Source organism: Pagrus pagrus (assembly GCF_965226575.1).
Source record: "Pagrus pagrus genome assembly, chromosome: 18".
NCBI classification, from domain to species: Eukaryota; Metazoa; Chordata; class Actinopteri; order Spariformes; family Sparidae; genus Pagrus; species Pagrus pagrus.
In genome coordinates, this window is record NC_140202.1 from 28,506,963 (window position 1) to 28,530,723 (window position 23,761).

Sequence of the window (23,761 nt, forward strand, 5' to 3'; positions counted from 1 at the left end):
TACCATGGTTACCCTGATCTGCTTACAGTGTGATGACATCATAGGGCGATGTCATGGCGAGCGCCAGAGCTACATATGGCTGCTTCATGATAAGTGTAGCCGTGTGTTGTTTGGACTCTAAATCTACTGAACAGTTTATAACTTTAAGGTTTATATTTTTATTATATTAGTATTTTATTTCAGACCTGAAGACGTCAGGACGGTTTGAGCTGCAGGATTTATATCAACTACAAACTCAAACTAACAAACAAACTAAAACGACACCACGGCTTTGATCAGAGTCAGTTTGGAGAGTTTTAATTCACAAGTCAGCTGTTTACATTATTGTGTCCACCCCACGTTACAGAGCACTGTGATACATAACTGTCCTGGTGTGTGTGTGTGTGTGTGTGTGTGTGTGTGTGTGTGTGTGTGTGTGTGTGTGTGTGTCGCAGGTGTATGATCAGTACCTGAACTTCATCACTCTGGAAGACGACATGTTCGTCCTCTGCCATCAGAACAAGGAGCTCATCTCGTACCACGGTAACGCTCTTTACCTCCCGTGTCTCCTGTTGGCTGCGTCAGTCTGCAGCTTCAGGTTCGTGTGGTCACTGACCTGTGGACCACAGATCTGTAGAGCGTCAGACGAACTGCCTGTTCTCAGCTTTGTCTGTCTGTTCTCCAGCTGATCCACGAGGATTTTTAAAGAGTTGGTTTAACTGAAGGAGGAGAATTTATAATTATTATCTGCAGATACAAGGTTTTTGATGGAAAGGAAGTAGACGAAAAAGGGCTCAGTCAGTCAGGGCTCAGTCAGTCAGGGCTCAGTCCGTCAGGGCTCAGTCCATTAGGGCTCAGTCCGTCAGGGTTCAGTCCATCAGGGCTCAGTCCGTCAGGGCTCAGTCCGTCAGGGTTCAGTCCGTCAGGGTTCAGTCCATCAGGGCTCAGTCCGTCAGGGTTCAGTCCATCAGGGCTCAGTCCGTCAGGGCTCAGTCCATCAGGGCTCAGTCCGTCAGGGCTCAGTCCGTCAGTCCAGGTTGGCAGTTTGGACGCAGAAGAAGAGACAGACGGTCCATAATGTTTTGCAAACGTCACCTCAACTCTGTCCAATAAACAAGTCACACCTGAGTCATGTGACCTTTTCTGTCTGAAGAAAACCAACTGTGTGTGTGTGTGTGTGTGTGTGTGTGTGTGCGTGTGCGTGTGTGTCACCTGCAGCCATCAACAGAGCGGACATCCAGGACACGGACATGGAGGCCATCATGGACACCATCGTGGACAGTCTGTTCTGCTTCTTCGTCACTCTCGGTGAGTTCTCAGCTTCTTCTGTGACACGATTTGATTGTTTGTGTCAAAATCTAAAATAATTGAAACGTTTGTTCAGCAGAAAAACAGACGACCTGAACCAGAGTTCAGTGATTCAGTCATTGTCTCAGTGACATCACAGCTGCTTTGATGAAAACAACTTCAGAGTAACGTGAAGAATAAAGTGAAGTGTGAATATAATCACCAGCTGTTTGTGTGATTGATCTGTCCTGCTCGCTCGTTGTCGTCCACCAGATGGAAACGTTTCTGTCAGAACGACACTGACTCTGCTTCAGCAGGATCAAACTTTATCCTCCTCCTGATGCAACGTGTCTGTCACACTGTGATTTATTCACTTCAGTCACTGTGCAGTTTGTCTCGCGAGTATTGAAATGTTTACACTCAACATCAAAAAGTGATTTTCAGAGTTTGAATAGAAAATTAAAGCTTGTGTGTTGTTGTTGTTGTTGATCAGGTGCGGTGCCAATCATTCGCTGTCCCCGTGGAAACGCAGCGGAGATGGTCGCCGTGGTGAGTTCACGCTGATGTCAGCCATGTTTGTAGTTTCCATCCTAAAGTCTCAACAAGTTACAAACCGGCTTCACCAAAGTTACAGTTTTAATCACAAAGTGTTGTCAAGTTTCCTGTTTCTCTCAAAAATATGAAGCTCGAGCTGCAACGATCAATCGATTAGTTGTTAACTACTAAGTTATAATTACCGAGGGAGTCGTTTCTTTAAGATGTCAGCTTGTTAAATGTTACCTACCTACACACATGTACACACACACACACACACACACACACACACACACACACACACATAAAAGGGGAAAACTGTAATGCAATTACATGTTTTGCCTCCAACAAGCAGAAAATGAAAAGGTTTTGTTTCTTTGTACTTGTTGTCTTCAGGGTACAAACATAATAAACATATTTCAGCTTCGACAGGAAAAACAGGAGTTTAGAAACCAGCTGAAGATCTTTGAGAGGAGGTGTTGAGAGGAGCTCCACATGTGAACCAGAGCTCCTGCTGCTTCACGATGTTTGAGGCAGTCAACACTGGATTAAATGTTGTAATATCAAACCTGAGCAGCGTTCATACTGTGACAGTGTGCAGCTGGTATTTCTGGTTTGGTTTTAAATGTAAACTTTAAAGATTAAAGTGAATATCTTTGTGTCGTGGACAAACAAATACATCTTTCAACATTTTCTGACATTTTATAATAAAAGAGTTAATTGATTCATCCAGAAAAATAATCAACAGATTAATTAACAGTGAAATAATCCTTAGTTCAGCTCTATATGAAAATACTTACTGTGAGGTGGTGTCACACATTTAACTGCACTGTTTTATCTCATATTTGTCTTTAATATCTCTGACTTGACTGGATCACCCTGAGCGATGATCAGCACTGATTTATAGTAATAATCAATAATATTCGGATCGATATGATCAAGAACTTTGATGTAATGTTAACTATGATATTTTATTATATTTTGATACTGCAACATGAAATCACATAAATCACATTTGTTTTGTGTGTGTGTGTGTGTGTGTGTTGTAGAAGTTGGATAAGAAGCTCCGTGAGAACCTGCGGGACGCCAGAAACAGTCTCTTCACAGGAGACAACATGGCCGCCGGACAGTTCAGGTAAACAACAGCTCCTGTCATGAACGATACAATTCAAACACTGTCGGCTCATGTGAAACTCCACTTCCCACAATGCAGTTCTGTATTGCTGCACGGCCTTGTGTGTAATTTTGGTGTGTGTGGTGTCAGAATAATCAGAAAAGCATTTTTCCAACGAGCAACAACGAATGAGCCGTTTCCGTTGCTTCATTCAAATACTGTAAAACAAGTTTCTTTGGCGTCCATGTTGCTCCACATCCCGACGTGATGCACGTGAACACACCGAGGTCAGAACATCGACTTCCTGACTCGGGATGTGGGACCATCAGAGGAGCACCTGGACCATCGTAACACTCATCGTTGTGTTTCTTCTTGTCTCCAGTTTCCAGAGACCTCTGTTCGTCCTGGCAGACCGTAATGTGGACATGGCCACGCCCCTCCACCACACCTGGACCTATCAGGCGCTGATCCACGACGTCCTGGTGAGCAGTCAGTCCTCTCTGAATGAGCTGACACACATTTTATATTGATTCAGGAGAAAACACGAATCTAAACACTTAAGAAACAAAAAGTATTTTAAACGTCGGCAGCGTTCTTGTTTTGTTTTTATATTGTTTTAATATAATTTTTTGCAGAAACAGACGATGCACATTTTCTTCTGTCCATATTTTGTCATCAACAAATTTGCCGAGACAAACAAAGTGTTCTGTCTCCTTTGAGTCCTGTGTGGCGTAAATATTAAACATCAGGTAAAAGTTTGGTTCAGTTGTTTCTTCAAACTGCTGCTCACTGAAGAAACAGGAAGTCGTGCATTTGTTTGGGACTATTTTCCCCAAATTTTGTGCTGTGGTGAGATCTGAGGGCAGTGAAACTTCATCATCACTGAACACACGCACACACACACACACACACACAGACACACACACAGACACACACACACTTTCATGTGTTCATGCAGAGCAGTGTCAGCTGGGGAGGTGCTGAGGTTAATACTGACAGCACTGGAATGTAGAATTACACGGATGTGTTATGTAACATGTCATCAGCGCGCACACACACACACACACACACACACACACACACATACACACACACACACACACAGCTACTGGCACCAGCAGACCAGTATTTGGCAAACACATTGCGACGTCTCTCTTAACAACTCCTCAAATCTCATTTTTATCCATCAGGACTAATTTTCCTTCAACAGAGAAAAGTTCAGTTTATTCTTCTCACGCTGGTTTTTAAGGCTCATGCTGATATTGGAGCAGCAAAAACATCTGATGATCTAACGGTTAATATTTATTTCACAAATGCTTAACATAAACATACATTTGATCAACTAAAAGACATTTGTTTTTTATCTTGGGCAGATTCTGATATCTGGAGTCCAAATGGATACTTAGTTTTACCTAAATGTTGATTAACTCTGCATGTGACACATGACAAGAACAGCTACAGCTAATAAATTTGACACATCTTATTTTTAATGAGCTATTTGATCCAAATTCTGAAGCCTGTCATGGAGGAGAGCTGCAGCACCAGCAGGCTAATGGAGAAAATCAGTAAAGGATCACAGCAGAGTAAAGGATCACAGCAGAGTAAAGTAAAGGATCACAGCAGAGTAAAGTGAAGGATCACAGCAGAGTAAAGTAAAGGATCACAGCAGAGTAAAGGATCACAGCAGAGTAAAGTAAAGGATCACAGCAGAGTAAAGTAAAGGATCACAGCAGAGTAAAGGATCACAGCAGAGTAAAGTGAAGGATCACAGCAGAGTAAAGTAAAGGATCACAGCAGAGTAAAGGATCACAGCAGAGTAAAGTGAAGGATCACAGCAGAGTAAAGTAAAGGATCACAGCAGAGTAAAGGATCACAGCAGAGTAAAGTAAAGGATCACAGCAGAGTAAAGTAAAGGATCACAGCAGAGTAAAGGATCACAGCAGAGTAAAGTGAAGGATCACAGCAGAGTAAAGGATCACAGCAGAGTAAAGTAAAGGATCACAGCAGAGTAAAGGATCACAGCAGAGTAAAGTGAAGGATCACAGCAGAGTAAAGTGAAGGATCACAGCAGAGTAAAGTAAAGGATCACAGCAGAGTAAAGGATCACAGCAGAGTAAAGTAAAGGATCACAGCAGAGTAAAGGATCACAGCAGAGTAAAGTGAAGGATCACAGCAGAGTAAAGGATCACAGCAGAGTAAAGTGAAGGATCACAGCAGAGTAAAGTAAAGGATCACAGCAGAGTAAAGTGAAGGATCACAGCAGAGTAAAGTAAAGGATCACAGCAGAGTAAAGGATCACAGCAGAGTAAAGTAAAGGATCACAGCAGAGTAAAGTAAAGGATCACAGCAGAGTAAAGGATCACAGCAGAGTAAAGTGAAGGATCACAGCAGAGTGAAGGATCACAGCAGAGTAAAGTGAAGGATCACAGCAGAGTAAAGGATCACAGCAGAGTAAAGTGAAGGATCACAGCAGAGTAAAGGATCACAGCAGAGTAAAGTGAAGGATCACAGCAGAGTGAAGGATCACAGCAGAGTAAAGTAAAGGATCACAGCAGAGTAAAGTAAAGGATCACAGCAGAGTAAAGTGAAGGATCACAGCAGAGTAAAGTAAAGGATCACAGCAGAGTAAAGTAAAGGATCACAGCAGAGTAAAGGATCACAGCAGAGTAAAGTGAAGGATCACAGCAGAGTAAAGGATCACAGCAGAGTAAAGTAAAGGATCACAGCAGAGTAAAGTGAAGGATCACAGCAGAGTAAAGTAAAGGATCACAGCAGAGTAAAGGATCACAGCAGAGTAAAGTAAAGGATCACAGCAGAGTAAAGTAAAGGATCACAGCAGAGTAAAGGATCACAGCAGAGTAAAGTGAAGGATCACAGCAGAGTAAAGGATCACTGCAGAGTAAAGTAAAGGATCACAGCAGAGTAAAGTGAAGGATCACAGCAGAGTAAAGTAAAGGATCACAGCAGAGTAAAGGATCACAGCAGAGTAAAGTGAAGGATCACTGCAGAGTAAAGTGAAGGATCACAGCAGAGTAAAGGATCACAGCAGAGCAGAGTAAAGGATCACAGCAGAGTAAAGTGAAGGATCACTGCAGAGTAAAGTGAAGGATCACAGCAGAGTAAAGGATCACAGCAGAGTAAAGGATCACAGCAGAGTAAAGTGAAGGATCACTGCAGAGTAAAGTGAAGGATCACAGCAGAGTAAAGGATCACAGCAGAGTGAAGGATCACAGCAGAGTAAAGTGAAGGATCACAGCAGAGTGAAGGATCACAGCAGAGTAAAGTGAAGGATCACAGCAGAGTGAAGGATCACAGCAGAGTAAAGTAAAGGATCACAGCAGAGTGAAGGATCACAGCAGAGTAAAGTGAAGGATCACAGCAGAGTGAAGGATCACAGCAGAGTAAAGTGAAGGATCACAGCAGAGTAAAGGATCACAGCAGAGTGAAGGATCACAGCAGAGTAAAGTGAAGGATCACAGCAGAGTGAAGGATCACAGCAGAGTAAAGTGAAGGATCACAGCAGAGTGAAGGATCACAGCAGAGTAAAGTGAAGGATCACAGCAGAGTAAAGTGAAGGATCACAGCAGAGTAAAGTGAAGGATCACAGCAGAATAAAGGATCACAGCAGAGTAGAGTAAAGGATCACAGCAGAGTAAAGGATCACAGCAGAGTAAAGTAAAGGATCACAGCAGAGTAAAGTAAAGGATCACAGCAGAGTGAAGGATCACAGCAGAGTGAAGGATCACAGCAGAGTAAAGTAAAGGATCACAGCAGAGTAAAGTAAAGGATCACAGCAGAGTGAAGGATCACAGCAGAGTGAAGGATCACAGCAGAGTGAAGGATCACAGCAGAGTAAAGTGAAGGATCACAGCAGAGTGAAGGATCACAGCAGAGTAAAGTGAAGGATCACAGCAGAGTGAAGGATCACAGCAGAGTAAAGTAAAGGATCACAGCAGAGTGAAGGATCACAGCAGAGTAAAGTGAAGGATCACAGCAGAGTGAAGGATCACAGCAGAGTAAAGTGAAGGATCACAGCAGAGTAAAGGATCACAGCAGAGTGAAGGATCACAGCAGAGTAAAGTGAAGGATCACAGCAGAGTGAAGGATCACAGCAGAGTAAAGTGAAGGATCACAGCAGAGTGAAGGATCACAGCAGAGTAAAGTGAAGGATCACAGCAGAGTAAAGTGAAGGATCACAGCAGAGTAAAGTGAAGGATCACAGCAGAATAAAGGATCACAGCAGAGTAGAGTAAAGGATCACAGCAGAGTAAAGGATCACAGCAGAGTAAAGTAAAGGATCACAGCAGAGTAAAGTAAAGGATCACAGCAGAGTGAAGGATCACAGCAGAGTGAAGGATCACAGCAGAGTAAAGTAAAGGATCACAGCAGAGTAAAGTAAAGGATCACAGCAGAGTGAAGGATCACAGCAGAGTGAAGGATCACAGCAGAGTGAAGGATCGGATCACTGCAGAGTAAAGTAAAGGATCACAGCAGAGTAAAGTAAAGGATCACAGCAGAGTAAAGGATCACAGCAGAGTAGAGTGAAGGATCACAGCAGAGTAAAGTAAAGGATCACAGCAGAGTAAAGTAAAGGATCACAGCAGAGTAAAGGATCACAGCAGAGTAAAGTAAAGGATCACAGCAGAGTAAAGGATCACAGCAGAGTAGAGTGAAGGATCACAGCAGAGTAAAGTAAAGGATCACAGCAGAGTAAAGTAAAGGATCACAGCAGAGTAAAGTGAAGGATCACAGCAGAGTAAAGTAAAGGATCACAGCAGAGTAAAGGATCACAGCAGAGTAAAGGATCACAGCAGAGTAAAGTAAAGGATCACAGCAGAGTAAAGTAAAGGATCACAGCAGAGTGAAGGATCACAGCAGAGTAAAGGGTCACAGCAGAGTAAAGGAGACAGTCATCACGTGATGTAAATGTTTCCATGGGACGTGTCGGCATCTTGAAACACATCAGAAAGCTGTCACTGCACCAGAGTCCGGGAAACGACACTTCAACAAGTTGATTTGTTTTGAAAACAGCTGAAATTATGTCTCCATATTTTTAGACTTTTTGAACGTCGCTCTGTCGGGTCGTCCAGGTCCAGAATCCAGACTCTGTTCTGGTCTCTGTTGGTGCGACGTGGTCCAGATGGCAGCATGCTCACTTTCCTATAAACATGTCAGGCTCTGCACACCGCCGTCTACCACCCAGCAGGAGACGGGATCCCAACGCTAAATCTCCCCTCTCATCCCTCGCCTGTTCCCATGGCAACAGCGATATTATGATCTGCTGTTTGTTTCTGTGTTTGGGACGAGGATCTGCTCCCCGTCAGCCTCAGTCACGATCCACTGTGGTGTAATTAGCAGTGATGCGCCATAGGACGGGTCTGGATGTTATCCCAGATATCTTTAACACAGCAGGCCTCCGCTGCTCCTGGATCAGGTTTTATATTCAGTTAGTGTCTCAAAATCACTCACAACTGTACACTGGAGGTAGATGATGACGTCTTTGGTTTTTCTTGGGGGTTTCATCATGGGTACAGACCTTGGAAGAGTTGATTTAGATCATTTAACGCAGGAAAAACAATTAATAATACAGAAAACGGCCTCAGCCGTGGGTTTGTGACGAGCTCCTCACAGCTACTGGCAGAGGTGTCGACGATAACCTGCCAAAACAACCAACGAAGCCTTAGCTGAGGAACGTCAAGGATCACCTGACAGAAGGTGGAATAAATCTTCATAAATGTGTTTTTTCTCCACCAGGACTTCCAGCTCAACAGGGTGGTGATGGAGGAGGGGGCGGGGGCGGAGCCATCTCCTGCCGGCGCCAGACCAAAGAAGAAGAACAGAAAGATGTACGACCTGACGGCCGCCGACAAGTTCTGGCAGAAACACAGGGGCAGGTCAGTTCATCTGGAGGAAAGGTTCATTTATGTGGTTGGTTCAGGATCGTTATTAATCTGCAAGTGCTGTCAAAGTAGTTGTCGATTGATTTTCTTTCAGTTAACAGATCGATTAATTAAGTGAAGTGATTGGTCAGAAGTTCACTGAACAGTGTGTGTATGTGTGTTTCAGTCCGTTCCCTGAGGTGGCCGAGTCGGTCCAGGAGGAGTTGGACACCTACAGAGCCCAGGAGGACGAGGTCAAACGCCTCAAGAGCATCATGGTGAGACGCAACAGCTCGTGTAGTCAGGGTGACTGTGTCCTACCTCAGTGTACACCGCTGACGCTATAAAACAGGATCAGTCATTAACAAACTGACTGTTCAGTCTGCTGACGTGTTCCTGAGTCTCCTTTAGCTGATATGTTACAGAATTTGAGTTTGGAGCATTCGACAACTTTCTGCCATCAAATTCACAGAAATCACTGAAAACAATAAATGGATTCTCGTCTTGTTTATCACATCCTGTTGTAGAAGTTCGATGATGTTTACATGGTTTGAATTTAAAAGGTTCAGTATTGTCTGTTGTGTTTGATTTCCTGCTCTGTGTGTTTCTGTCTGCAGGGTTTAGAGGGAGAGGATGAAGGAGCCATCAGCATGCTGTCAGACAACACAGCCAAGCTCACCTCCGCCGTCAGGTACTGATCCAACAGCTTCATTCAGAGCCTCCAACTGTTCATGCTGCTCAAAATGTTACAATAAGCTGGAAACGTTCATTATACAGTTGAATTTAACAAAATAACTTTGGGTTCACATTCTGAAAAGGTCTCCACATGTTTGGGGCCGCTGGGCCTGCTCAGTAGAGTCCGATGAGACTCTTCAGCTTCCTGCAGCTAAGCCCTCTAACCTCTTACATAAAGTAATGTAACCAAACATGCTACGCTGCCAAATGTAGTACTGATAAGTAAAAGACTCATAGCAGGTTGTGTATGAACACGGCACCAGCTCTGCTCTGCTCATGTCATCCTCGAGTCTCCACACAAGCCGGATCAGAACCAAGTTTGAAGCAGGAGACACAAACAAGAATAAACAGTAACTACACAGTTTGGTAACACATTCAACAACAATAAAGAGCTGCGATTCCCCCAAATTAAAAAGAGAGGCCTGTAATTTATTTTCTAAAACTACCAAAGCATCGTTGCTCCTCTACGATCCAGAGAGAGAAACAAACAGAAAGTCGCCTCAGCAGAAACATAAGAAACATCTACATGAGGTGAAATCAGCTCACAGAGAAACAGGACCAGCTCAGCAGCTTCATCTGTACAAATGATTGTCAGCTTTAAAATCCCTCTGTGAATCAACCAGGTGACCTTGTTTAAGAGGCAGACTGTTTGCAGGTTTCTCAGTGACTCAATAACAAAAGAATGAATTTCCTTGACGTTCAGAGGACAGATGAGCCCAGAGGCAGAGAACACCTGATTGGATCTTTGGTTGTGATCGGTCTCTCAGGATGTAACTATGACACCATGTTAGAGACTCTCGTCCCGCTCAACCAAAACAACCTGCTGCTCCGAGTCCAGAACTCAGTTTAAACTGTAAATTGTCGCAGACAGGGATGTTGTTCTTGGGCCGAACAGCAGCCGGAGACTCGTGGAGTGTGACAGATAATCATCTCCTCCAGCTGATTAAACTGTGAGATACTCGAGGAGTGTAGCGTTACTGTTGGTTAATCAGGAGCCGGTTGAAAAGGTCACCTTTGTTTTGTTCTGGTCTGCAGCTCTCTGCCTGAGCTGCTGGAGAAGAAACGACTCATCGACCTGCACACCAACGTCGCCACGGCCGTCCTCGACCACATCAAGGTACGCCGCCGTCACCGTCCAATCAGATGTAACGCAGCAACGCTTTCTGGTTCCAGCTGGTTACGTGTGAGGATTTGCTGCTTTTCTTTGTCTTTGATGGCAGCAAATGAGGAGAAGCTCTTTGTCACCTCGTCAAGAAAAGTGGTTTATAAATAAATGTATTATTATTAATAAATAATAATTATTATAAATTATTATTATTTAAAACTGTTAAATTCTCTAATCACAGATTTCAGTAATTCCATCACAGACTGTTGCTCTGTAGTTTGATCACTTTTTTATGAAAGTGTCTTTTATGTTGTTGTTATTGAGCAGATTATTGTGTTGTGTTGTGTTGTGTTGTGTTGTGTTCGTTCCTGTGTGTGTTTTCAGAGACGGTAGTACAAGTACACAGTACAATGTTTGAATACTCACTCGATGCTGTTTGTGTCCTCAGAGTCGTAAACTGGACGTTTACTTTGAGTACGAAGAGAAGCTGATGAGCAAGTCGACTTTAGACAAATCACTGCTGGACATCATCAGTGACCCCGATGGTACGAACACACACACACACACACACACACACACACACACACACACACACACACACTCCAACATGATCGGTAGATCCACCAGATAAACTAAACTGTGTGTATGTTTTTGTTTCTCAGCCGGGACTCCAGAAGACAAAATGAGACTTTTCATCATCTACTACATCACTGCTCAGCAGGCGCCGTCAGAGGTAAAACACAGCGTACATGAGCAGCAGAGCCGCTGATAAACCAACATGACCGGATACTTCTTTAGATGAAAACATAATCAAAGATCAGACAGATGCCAGAGAACAGTAAACTTTCAAATAATTAGACCTCTGTTTTGTAGACCAGGTCCACGCGGGTCTCCACATCTGACTGTGCCTAAAGTTTTATTGTTAGGGTCTCGTGTCAGACGGGCAGCAGAAGGATTCATAAGAAAATAGATTTTCTTCTTAACCACAACTTTTTCCATTAAATGTTGAGGCTTTGAAGTCCTGCAGCTGTCCCCGTGTGTCTCATCCTTCATTAACTTCACAACGTTTTGGACTTTATCTGTCAGTTTCTTGCAGACCTAACAATGACTCCTTTAACAACAAGCTAAGTGTAGCTAATAATATCCAGGAGTAAAGTTTGGCTCTTTAAGGAAATATTCAAATATTGCTCAAGTTAGACGAGCTGTTTTCACTTTGCATCTCCAAACTCTGAGCATTTCCAAACCGCTGCTCTGTTGGATAACAACAGGCCGCTTCAGATGTGTGTTACTGGATCTGTCATCGTATTTGATTCAGTGAAAAGAGACAGAAGACCAGTGTGAGTCACCAAACCACCTCTGCACCAGCTTAACCAAAACCGTCACCACTTGGCTCTCACGTCTCAGCTGCTGTCATAAAGTCGAGCCGCATGAGTGAAGGACGTTCAGGAGGAGTTCACCTCTGAACCCGACTCACAGCAGGAACACAAACAACAGTTAGCTTTAGTCACGGTGGGTTTTCAGTGAGGTGCTGTAGCTAATATGAAGGAGCATGTAGACAGCCCATGTACTGAAGTGCACTTCTCATATGTGAAGTGTTTCCCTAAAGACACATCTTTAAGACGAGAGTTGAAGTGACAGCGAGCAGCGAGTGTCTCTGGGATGTGTTAGAAGTTGTGTGAGATCAGAGATGATTCAGCGGAGGGACGGTGATGTGAGGGTTGTGGTTCAGCGAAGACGACTGTGACTGTTGGGAACTCTGTGATCGTCCTGTGGTTCAGTGGTAACTTCCAGGAACAAAACAGGCTGAGGAAAGTAGATCTGAGGAGACAGCAGGACAATGCTGCTCATTCTTCAGACCTTCTGCATCGTCAGGAGCTGAGTTTTAATCACATGATAATCTTTTTGTTTATAGAGTAGCTTTTGTTCCTTTATCTCAGTTCACCACAGGAACACAGATGGAGAGCGAAAACGTTTCAAACTAAAACATCTGTATGAGCCTGTTTTTAAATGTTGTTGATCAGGACTTGTAGTTTGTTTCAAGGTTAATTCATTGTTTTCCAAGTTAATATGGTATATTAAGTTTATTACTAAAATCCCAGTTCAAGAGCGTCCTAAAAGACCCACAACCCTGTAAAGAATGAGCGGTTATGGATGATGAGTTAAAGGTTAACTGGAGGTGAAATGTTATTATACGTGATCATGTCGAGCTTATCTGTGTAATCTGCTGAGTTTTCCTCAGTATGAAAGTAATCCAGTGAAAGTTGTCTGTACATCCACAAATACACCACAAACAGAAGGTTCTGACTGAATGTAAACAGATACAGACGTAAAGATGTGACTCACAGCTCACTGAATAAAGGAAACATACGTCATGTTAACACTTTTTCTGACCGAACCCGACAGGTGTTCTGTTTTTCACGTCCAGCTCGAGCCGGTCACACCGAGTCCCGCTCTAAAGTTTACAACCTGGAGCGTAACAAAAAGCCTGTGTTGTGTTAAAAGTGTTGCCGCGTAGACAGACAGTGGGTCCGTCGCTTATTATCACTTTTTTTACACTATACTTAGTTTAATCATGCCTCCTCGGTAGTGATAGTCGTGGCCGGAGGCATTCTGTGTCCAGGTTTTACCTGTAAAAATAAATCTTGGATGTACCGTCATCCCTGAGATCATTAATTTGTCCTGAAATTGTAAAATGAATGTAGCTGAAGCCAAATCAGACTTTAATCTACATTTTGCTTTGTTGACATGAAAAACGTTTGGTAAACCACGACTACGTGTCCCGCGTCATCTGAAAAGCCATCAGATGGGGACACCTGATCAGAACTGGTTGTAAAGTGCAAAACAAAACTAAACAGAATTTAACCAACAAGAACACAATGTCTGAGCCCAGATGGCCGCTCAGACATTTCATCTGACTTGAGAAGCTTTGACCTTTGGTGGTTTCTCCTCAGTTGGAGTAAAGACGCTCTTTATTTCTGGGATTGTAGAAATTCCTCTTGAGATTTGTGTCGTTTGGATAAAGTCTAGATCCTCCTGGCGTCTCAGATGACAGTCCTCCAGATCTTCCCATCGCACCGGCCAGGCTTCTTCACCGGACGCTTACATCACCACAGTCGAAATGGTTTAGGCAGATGGTTTCAAGTCAGCTGTGCCCCGGTGTCCTCAAAACCACATCATTCTGATCAATAGCCACATTTTGGACACATCTTCTTGGCTCCGCCACGTTTCTAATGTCATAATGAGCCGGTGGCGGAACCAAGATGAGCGAGCCAACGTTCCTCCTGGTCAGAGTCACTGTAACGAACACAGCTGGATCAGGTTTAGTTTGGCAGAAGACGCCTCTCATCCTTTATAACATGACAGCCACTGCAATTGCTATTAGCTTGAGTTTGGCGTCAAAGACCTGATGCACCAGGAGGTCAGTCTGCGTTAGAACATTCTGACAATGTTTGAACTTGTGAACAAAGAGATCTGCAGGTTTAAAACTCTTAAACTTCAGTCAGTGGACGAATGAGAGGACACCTGCAGAGAGTCCGTGTGAAGCCGAGAGTCGGTGTCCACCTCCAGCTGCTGCACCTGCAGAAGTCATTTAACAATCTGTCTCAATTATTCAGTCAGTGATCAGTCAACATCGGTGAAACAGGGCGCAGGCCAGCAACTGAAGTCATGGGTATTCATCAGTAATGCTGCTGAGCCTCTCCAATAAAAACTCTGGTTATCTGTTGTCAGTCACTTCAGTAACGGGACAAAGAGCTTCATCTTCTCAGTTTGAATCTGTTTAATGAAGCAGAAACTAACTCTGTGCTTCTGTGTCACAATGAAATCAAATCCAGTCTGATTCTCCAGGTTTTCACGCCGACATGTCAGATAATAATTGTGAAGTTGAAGCTCAGTTTGCTAAAGCAGCTCGGGCTGCAGCTGAGCATGTTAAAGGTTGTCCATTGTTTCCTCGATGAGTTGTTCGGTCTATGAAATATCAGAAAATGGTGAAAACTGTTGATCAGTGTTTCGTCCTCAAATGTCTTTAGTCCGAACCCCAAATAGATTGAGTTCAGTGTCACTGCTGTGTACGAGAGTGAAGCAGAGCGTCCTGTAGCTCCGTGTTGTGGTTTATCTCCTGTTTAATGTGGTTTTTGAGGTCCTAAAGTTCCTGTTCCCGTTTTCATGTTTTGGATATCTTTGCTGAGGTTTTGAAAAGCTTTAGCGGTAGTGAAGTCTTCCTCCTCGCTTGCAGCCTCCATCTTTCCCACGCTGGTTTTGTTGTCGAGCGCTGTTTTCCTTTGTTTTCCCTCGTTGTAGTCTTTGTCTGTCCCTGAAGCTTTCCTGTGTTTAAACCCACTAATTCTCGCACTTGCGAAAGTTGAACTCGAGTTTAAGTGGAGTTATTTGATGACATTGACCAGGACCAATGTTGAGCGATTAATGTAATAGTTGACCACTAATCTATTCATTTTTGTGGCTCGACAAGTAATGCTCAAGAGAGGTCGCTCTGATTGGCTGTTCAGCTAATCGGTCCTCTTGAAGGAGGCGGATGAAGAACACTCGAGCGTGTTGCTGTAGTTTAGTGTCTGATGTCTTCACAACAGTTTATCAGACATTAAAGTGTCTGTATTAGAGAGAGAGGTGAAAGTCATCACAGTATCTGCGGTCCTGAGTTTCTCCTGGTTTACGTTTTTGAATGCTGAACACAGACTGCCGCCACCTGCTGGTGTGGAGACTTATTTCCTCTCCCACAGCTGCTGGTTGGCCTTCAGCTGTAGTATTTGTGGTGCGTTCAAGTGCAGCTTTTTGGCCGAGACATGGACGTTTTATAAACAGGTGATTCTGCAGATGTATGCATGTGGTTGTAAAAGACTTTGTATTCAAAGAGAAATCATATAATTCCTTCTCTTCTTACATTTACTTATGGTCTGTTTTGCATCATGGAGGAAAACTTGAGTATCTACACACAGCTGAGCAGTCACAGTGTAAAGAGGACGTGGATGTAGCACAGCGAGGCCTTTGATTCTCAGCTCGTCCTCGGCTTCCTCTGCTGACGGACGGTGTGACGGCTCTGCCCAGAAATGAGCCTCACTCTCTTTTTCATCCGCCTGAGAGACGGATGATCCCGGGATCATCCCCTCAGCCTCCATCACCACCCACTCCCTTCTTCTCTCTCCTCCTGTCCTCTGTGACCAGCTCCTGGCCTCCGTCTCTGTCTTTGATCTCTCTCCCTCCACAGTTTCAGACTGATGTGGTGGGAATTCACTCGTACAGAATCACCCTCACACGCTCTCACGTGGCTCAGTTGTGTAATCCTTCGCCGGCTCCCGCTGAGCTGCCAGTCAGGAGCTTATTGAAGAGGAAACTGTGTGTAGACGCTGAGCTTTACGTCACTTCACTCGCTGTAGGTAGAATCAGACAGACTGTTCCCTCAGTGGATATACTGTGACGTTTCCTCCGTGTTTTCCTTGGCGTTATGTCACAATAACTCAAGAATCCAGGCTTCTCATCGAGGTTGAACCTGATTTAAGTTTAAGTTTGCAGCATTGAGTACGTTTACTCCACTTTTATAGTTGCTCATCGCAACATTAGGCTGTTTCCTGTCTGCATGCACCACCTCCACCTGCGGAGGACTTTGGAGTGTGGCAGCCATCTTGAAACTCTCTGCCGTTGTTTTGAACTGTCATCATCGTTGCAGGTCACGTGACAAGAACAAACCGAAAAACTCATCGTAACTTTCTGTTTAAAATTCAATCTGTAAACCTCTAAAGAAGAAGTGTCACGATAACCGCGATATTAAAGTATGTAATATTGATATTGTGTTTATAATACACATGATAATCCAGTGCCTCTCAAATAACTTGCTTTTCTCTCTGCGCTCACTCTGTCATAGTGGGTGGCAGTAATGCACCTTAACGCTGGTTGCCACCTGCCATAAAACGAAGAAGCTGCAGTAACTGTTAGCGGGCCAGCTAAATATCGCTCTCCACCTCCTCACTCGTGTAGTTGAAGTGTAATAAGGTTGTCAAAAAGAGACAAAGCATTAAAGTTAGAGGTGAATTAAACTGATAATATCGTTATTGTGAATTCTGTCGGCCACGATAATCGACTGAATTTGGTGACTAACTGTTCAGATCGCTCAATAAAACCAGAGTTTATTTAATGAAGTTGATGTTTGTGTGTTTGTTGTGTGTGTTTCAGTCGGACTTGGAGCAGTACAAGACGGCTCTGTTGGACGCAGGCTGTGACCTTTCACCTCTCAACTACATCAAGCAGTGGAAGTGAGTGTTGTTGTTAAAGTCGTCTGATGAAGTTACTGTCGGACGTCTTTGTAGCCTCAGTTTAGTTTTTAACAGTTAGTTTTTGTATCGTCTGAGCCTCCAGTCGTCTTCATTTAATCTGTTTCATCACATGTTTTATTTGTACCTTCACCAAAGCACCGTCAGTATTTTGCCGTTAGATTACAGTCATGTGTCGTCTGTGTGTTTAAGATTTAAGGAAAATTTTAAAAATTGTATCTTCGTATTATCTGGATGATGAAACAAAGAGCAGAGTGTGATTCAGCCTCTGTTTAACACAAGAGTCCGTCACGTTGAGTCATTCTGGTTTCCTCCAACTTTTTCAGGGCGTTTACCAAGATGGCCGCCACCCCAGCCAACTACGGCAACAGCGGAGTCAAACCCATGGGGTAAGTTTTTTAACACAAGATATGTTTTTGTCACACGGTTTAATTAAAAGAGTTTTAAATAAAGATGCACCAATTGCAAGTTTCATGGCGGCACCTTTAATCTTATAAGTTTTTATGTTTCTACTTTCTGTTTATTCAAAGAAATGTTGTAATGCTACACACATTTCTATAAAACTCAGCAGTTTATTAATACGACAGCCCTTCACAACACGTAGTTTTAATAACTGCAGTACATGAAGACTTGTTACTTATTGTTTGTAGTATTTGCAGTATTAGTAGCTGCACTGTAGTACCAGGAGCAGCAGTTTCAACAGTGTTTGTGTTCAGACTACCAGCCTTACCCTGTCCTCCTCCTCCTCCTCCTCCTCCTCCTCCTCCCTCTCTAATCCCCCTCCTTCTATTCGTCCCCCTTTGTTTCCTGCCCTCCCTCTCCTGCCCTCCCCCGTCCTCTGCAGGCTGTTTTCCAGAGTGATGAATACCGGCTCACAGTTCGTCATGGAGGGAGTGAAGAACCTGGTGCTCAAACAACATGTGAGTCAAAGTGGAAAATCTAAATTAAATAATAACCTGCAGTGAATCCAGAAACTCTTCTCAACCAACAAACCTGCTCACATTCAAGCTTTTAACAAATCCAGGCCCAGATGCTGTCAGCCTGGAGGTCGAGGGTCAGACTGAACATGGAGAGCCGTCACTGATTAGACTGAAATAATTCAACATGAGTCGTCAGCTCTCCAACTTCTCAACAGGAAGTAGATGTTCAGGGGAACATAATGCACATTAATTCATGTGAGCACAGTTTCTGTTGGCAGGTCGAATTCATACTCCAAACACACAGGGGCAGCATATTGCTAATGTAACCGCTAATTGCTGCTATATGTAGCTGTTGTTAGCTAACTCGCTCAGTTAGCCGTGCAGCTAGCAGTCCCGTACCGGAGCTCGGAGCACCGGGGGGTGTTGCTGTTTACAACACTAGCACAGACGCTTCTGACTAAGACAGGCAAGGCTAGCTGTTAGCATGCTAACTTCAGTAGATATCTCTGCAACACAGAATAAAACATCATAATGTCAAAACTTTTATTTTAATTCATTTTTAATATATTTTCAACTAAAATCTTACATATTGCACCTTTAATGACAGGTGGGACTTTAATACCTGAATAGCTCTTGGTCACATTCAGGAAACTATCCTGTAAAACTACTACGAAGCAGCTGCTTAATGAAGTGTGAATCACACAGTGAAATCTGGGTTGACAGATTCCACCTTCCCACAATATGAACATACAGTCTTTCTGTCTTTTCTCTTTTAGCAGTCGAACTAAACAATAACTCAGAGTCACGATCAGCGGTTAGAGCGAAAGCTTTTGTTTTGTTAGTGGATACTTCGTGACAAGCCGCCATGTTGGATGAGGAAGACTGTAATCCTCATCTCTTCTCCCTCCTCGTGATTTATTAGAACTTTTCCTTGTTTTTCATTTCATCCGTTTCTTTCTTCTTCCTGTCTTTCCTTCTGTTGGTTCTCCTCCAACATGGCGGCTCGTCACCTGAAACCAGCCTCCAAACATTCCTTCATATGTCTGCACGCTTTATCTAACCTGCTCCGCCACCAAAACACCTAGCTCCACCCGTCTGCGTCTGGCAGGGGGTTAAATCAAGCGTACGTGTGACAGTCTTTGTTCCTGGACAGCAGCGATGATGATGACAACAAGGAGGATGATGGGATGTTTCAGGGTGAAACTGGCACCAACATGGAGTCATTAATTATCATCTCACACACACACACACACACACACACACACACACAGGGAGGTGGTGTCTGTTTTCTTCATACAGAAGCTGAACTGAGACCAGCTGAGTCGGACCTCGACGCTGCCAGAACATTACAGACACGAGCTGTTGACACTCCGACAGCTGAGATATTTACACACTTCTTCCACACACACGTCTCCAATATTTAAAAAGAAAAGACATCAGCAAACTTTCTCAGAAGAATCCAAACAAAACAAAGATTAAAACCATTGAAACCTTAAATGAACCTGAAACAGCAAAGATGAGATGATTCTGATTTTGACTGTTGAAACTTGAGGAGATCAATTGATACATTTAGACTCCAACACTTTGATATTGTGGTTTCTTTTTTCCAGTCGTGAAATGAAAATACTCCAAAGTCAGAGATTTGTTTAAACACATGAAAACTAAAGAAAGACTAAAGTCTCAGGGCACTTTGTCTCCACCGTCCTCTTTATAATACGAATTAAATCAATAATATGTTTTTGGTTTATAGCTTTTAAATCATATAACACAAGACACAGAGGAGATCTACTGCTACTTTTTTTTAAACTTAATTTTTTATATGTTTTATACATAAATATATATATATATATATATATATATATATATATATATATATATACACACATATATATTTATATATATGTGTGTATCCGTCGAGCTGCATCGCTGAACGACTTCTAGATTAAAGAATCGGTTTGATTCTCTGATGTCAGCTTGTTAGATGTGAATATTTCCTGGTTTGCGTTCCTGCTCTGACAGTTAACTCGATATGTTTTGGTTTTTGGACAAAATGAGACATTTGAGGACGAACTAAATTACTAAATTAAAGAAAATAAATTAAGAATAATAATCAAAAGATTAATCGACCATGAAAATAATGGAGTTGTCCGCTGCAGTGTGTGTTGTGCACAATCATTCATTTATGTTTGAATTCTTTCCAACAGTTGTTGATTTTAAACGAAGACAAATGAATCCTAATTCATCACTGTTGTGTTTGTCGGAGCAGCTGCTGATATTTTATTTCTCTTCTTCTTCCAGAACCTTCCAGTCACTCGGATCCTGGACAACCTGATGGAGATGAAGTCGAACCCTGTGAGTTTTTCTTTTAATCGTCGTCAGAGCTCAAAGAAAACATGTTTGAACAGAGAACTTTTTGACATTCTCTTAAGAAATATATATATATATATATATATATATATATATATATAAAGTAATAGCAGTGATGTTTACCTGAATCTGTAAGATGAGATGAGATGGTGAGTATTGGTGGCGGTGTTGATACATCCACTGTTTGTTTGAGCACGAACATGTTGACAAGAAGAAAGATTAAGATTAAAAAATTAAGATTAATTTTCATCCTCACGTCTCAGTCAGACGGGAGAGAAAACTAAAAGGGGAAGTGTTCAGTTTTCAGTTTGACTGAAGCAAAAAGACTTTCTCTCACCTCGGCTGATCGACAGCTTGTGCTGTTTTTCACTTTTGGCCGCGCTGATTTGCAGGAAACCTGAGTTAGAGGTTTTAAAGTCGTGTTCAGCTCTCAGCTCGTCTGCAGCTTCTGACCGAATCTCTTTAGTTTCTCTCGTCCTGTTTGTTTCAAACATCTGCTGAGTTTCACTGTTTCATGTGTTCACTGTCAGCTGGGTCATGTTTAGTTCCTGCTGCTGAAAACACAACGTTTCCTGTGATGCTGCTTCATAATAAAAGCTTTAAATTACTGAACAACGGGGGGCTTTTATTGTGGAGAAGTTAGAGGAAATTAAACGTGTTTGTAGCTGAGTTAGCGGAGCTACTTTGTTAGCCGGGATTCTTTCGATAGTACTGTGGGGTGGGGTGAGGATGAGCATGTCATCGGTGTCATTAAAACACACCTTCAGCAGGTAGACCAGTTGTGGTGGAAATACAAATCCCTGCTGCGCCGAGTCAAACTGAGCAGAACCGGGCCGCCAGATGTGATGGAAAAACAGCATCACCACACAAACTGCTGCACTCCAGGAAATCACATTAACTTCATATTAACGTGTGTGTGTGTGTGTGTGTGTGTGTGTGTGTGTGTGTGTGTGTGTGTGTGTGTGTGTCTGTGTCTGTGTCTGTGTGTGTGTGTCTGTGTCTGTGTCTGTGCGTGTGAGAGAGTGAGATTATATTACCAACACACACAGGTCAGTGATGATGATGATGATGATGATGATGATGAATGAGTGAAATTTTTGATTTGGCTCCACACAAACACACACACACACACACACACACACACACACTGCAGGTTTCTCAGCGTCTGGAGTTACAGACGGCAACAAAGATCCTGTTGTTGTGAATCTGAGGGGAGGAGGGGGAGGGGGGGGAGGAGGAGGGGGAGGGGGGGGGACAGGAGTGGGATGAAGATGAAAGAAATCGAAGAGCACATTCTCCCTCTATCAGATTATTCTGTGTGTGTGTGTGTGTGTGTGTGTGTGTGTGTGTGTGTGTGTGTGTGTGTGTTTAGTTACTGTTTCTGATGAAGAGTGTTAAAGGAATAATTCAGGTCGTGTTAGCTTAGCTTAGCATAAAGAGTAGAAACGAGGGTTAGGCTAGCCGGACTAGCTGCTTTCAGTCTTTCAGACCCCAAAAAAAACAACAGAAAAACAACAACACAAATAAAACCTTCAAAACTCCATTACAACTTTGCAGAATTAGCTGTTAGCACTTCCTGTTACACAACTGAATTAGCTGAGGACTTCTTTAACATGTAAAAAACAAAATGTCTCCATACAGCTCGTCTCTCATGATCATCTTGTGACATGTAACCAATCAGACAGTGTTGTGGGCGGGACATTGAGTGAAACCACTGAGAGGTGGCGACAAACATCTAAAGGCCGCTTGCATCAGAGCCAAAGTTTTGTATTTTAAATTAATTTATTTTATCGGCAAACAAACACAATAACACTGATACTGATGATCGGAAGAGCCGAATATCTGCTTCGATAATCCTCCATGCAGGTGATCAGTCTGTCCTCAGTCAAGTGTAAAGGACATCTTAATGGCCTGGTATTGTAGAATATGGACATGTGGAATAAGCATTAAAATGACTAATAAAGAGGCAATATGTGTTCTAGTAAGCAGCTAGTAAATAAAACGAGAAGGAAAAATGATATTTTACACAAAAATTCTGTCATTTCCTGGTTATTTTACATATTTTGTCAGTATGTTTTGTATATTTATAAACTGTTGGTCCATTTGTTCCCCCATGCTCCACATAGTGTCAAATATTGTGAAAATCAATGGATGAGTTCAAACTTCTTAAATGTGAGGATGTTCTGCTTTTCTCTCGAGGCCTCGACGTCACTTTGAGCTCAGGGAAATAATTCACAATGTTTTGAGATGTTATATTGTAAAAGATTCATCATGAGATTGTTTTGCAGCTCTCGTCCAGATAATTCAGACACCACATGTGCAGAAGTGATGAATCAGCTGACTGATGATTTCCTCTCTATCTTTCAGGAAACCGACGACTATCGATACTTCGACCCAAAGATGCTGCGAGGCAGCGAGAGGTACCACTCCAGCACACATTTATAATCACTTCTGATCAGTTCAGTCCATAATAAACTCAGGAATGTCTCACCACCCTCACTCCTCTTCTTCTTCCTCCTCTCCAGCTCCATTCCCAGGAACAAGAACCCGTTTCAGGAGGTGAGCAGAGTTTCTGTTTCTGGACTAATGTTTGATGGATGAGTTTCAGTCTCGGGTATTTCCAGGACAAACAGAAGAAGACTGGAAATGATGCTGCACAGCAGAAATCTGCAGACAATCATAAAATCTATTTCTTCACTTCACTCATGAGTTTAGACTCAAAATATATCTTCAGGTACAAGTTTACCTTTTGATCTCCTGCGGAAAGAAGAAATCAGTCTATCATAATGATTCAGCAGTATAATACTATAATACTGAATACTAATACTTCCACTTCACAACCAACAGACAGTCAAATCTTCTTCAGAGGAAAAGTGACATCAAGAACTTTTATTAACAGTTTCAGACTCGCAGGACTTCAGTGGTTGAGTGGAATAACTCCACTGGAGGTCTGTCGGGGCAGAAACACGGCCCACACAGTGGAAACACTTGAAGCTGCACAGGATCGACTCCACGTTTATAACACAACACAAGCAGGAGCCGCAGGCTGAGGGCGCTGCAGCAGCCAGCAAAGAGAAGCTGAGGGCCATGACTGAGTGTGATGAACCTCTAGATGAACGTGTTCATGACACCTCATCATCTTCTTCTCTTCCTTCTGAGCAGCAGGAGCAGCCGGACACAGACGGTGTTTGACACTCTCTGATGTTCGTTACCTCCAGCTGTGCATTAGACTGTACATTTGTGTTCACGTACACGTAGACCAGGTTTCTGCCCAAACTCCCAGGGAACCTTTACAAAACCCAGAGTGGCTGCTTCACAGGCCTTTTCCTTTCAGTGCTTTTATTATGAAAAACCACAATGGACACAGGAAAAGCTCTTAACATTGTCAAACGTCGGCTCTGTTTTCAGGCCATCGTGTTCGTGGTGGGAGGAGGGAACTACATCGAGTACCAGAACCTGGTGGACTATGCAAAGGTACTGCAATACTGCTAGTACTACTACTGCAAGATACTGTTCTAGAGCAAGTTCTGCTTCTGCTACTGGGTTTACAGTCTATTAGC

At 43.0% G+C, this 23,761-nt stretch overlaps 1 protein-coding gene across 1 annotated transcript in view; it reads left to right on the top strand.

Annotated features, from left to right (window-relative positions):
• The window catches only part of scfd1 (sec1 family domain containing 1), a 33,244-nt gene that overhangs the window by 8,444 nt on the left and 1,039 nt on the right, over nt 1-23,761 (top strand). The window contains exons 6-23 of the mRNA XM_084382176.1: nt 435-522; nt 1,198-1,287; nt 1,760-1,815; nt 2,850-2,935; nt 3,297-3,396; nt 8,669-8,808; nt 8,981-9,071; nt 9,411-9,484; nt 10,564-10,645; nt 11,082-11,178; nt 11,296-11,366; nt 16,817-16,896; nt 17,241-17,303; nt 17,759-17,834; nt 20,133-20,186; nt 22,569-22,621; nt 22,727-22,760; nt 23,610-23,675. Of these exons, the coding sequence (XP_084238302.1) occupies nt 435-522; nt 1,198-1,287; nt 1,760-1,815; nt 2,850-2,935; nt 3,297-3,396; nt 8,669-8,808; nt 8,981-9,071; nt 9,411-9,484; nt 10,564-10,645; nt 11,082-11,178; nt 11,296-11,366; nt 16,817-16,896; nt 17,241-17,303; nt 17,759-17,834; nt 20,133-20,186; nt 22,569-22,621; nt 22,727-22,760; nt 23,610-23,675 (1,401 nt within the window). The remainder of the gene's footprint in view (nt 1-434; nt 523-1,197; nt 1,288-1,759; nt 1,816-2,849; nt 2,936-3,296; nt 3,397-8,668; nt 8,809-8,980; nt 9,072-9,410; nt 9,485-10,563; nt 10,646-11,081; nt 11,179-11,295; nt 11,367-16,816; nt 16,897-17,240; nt 17,304-17,758; nt 17,835-20,132; nt 20,187-22,568; nt 22,622-22,726; nt 22,761-23,609; nt 23,676-23,761) is intronic.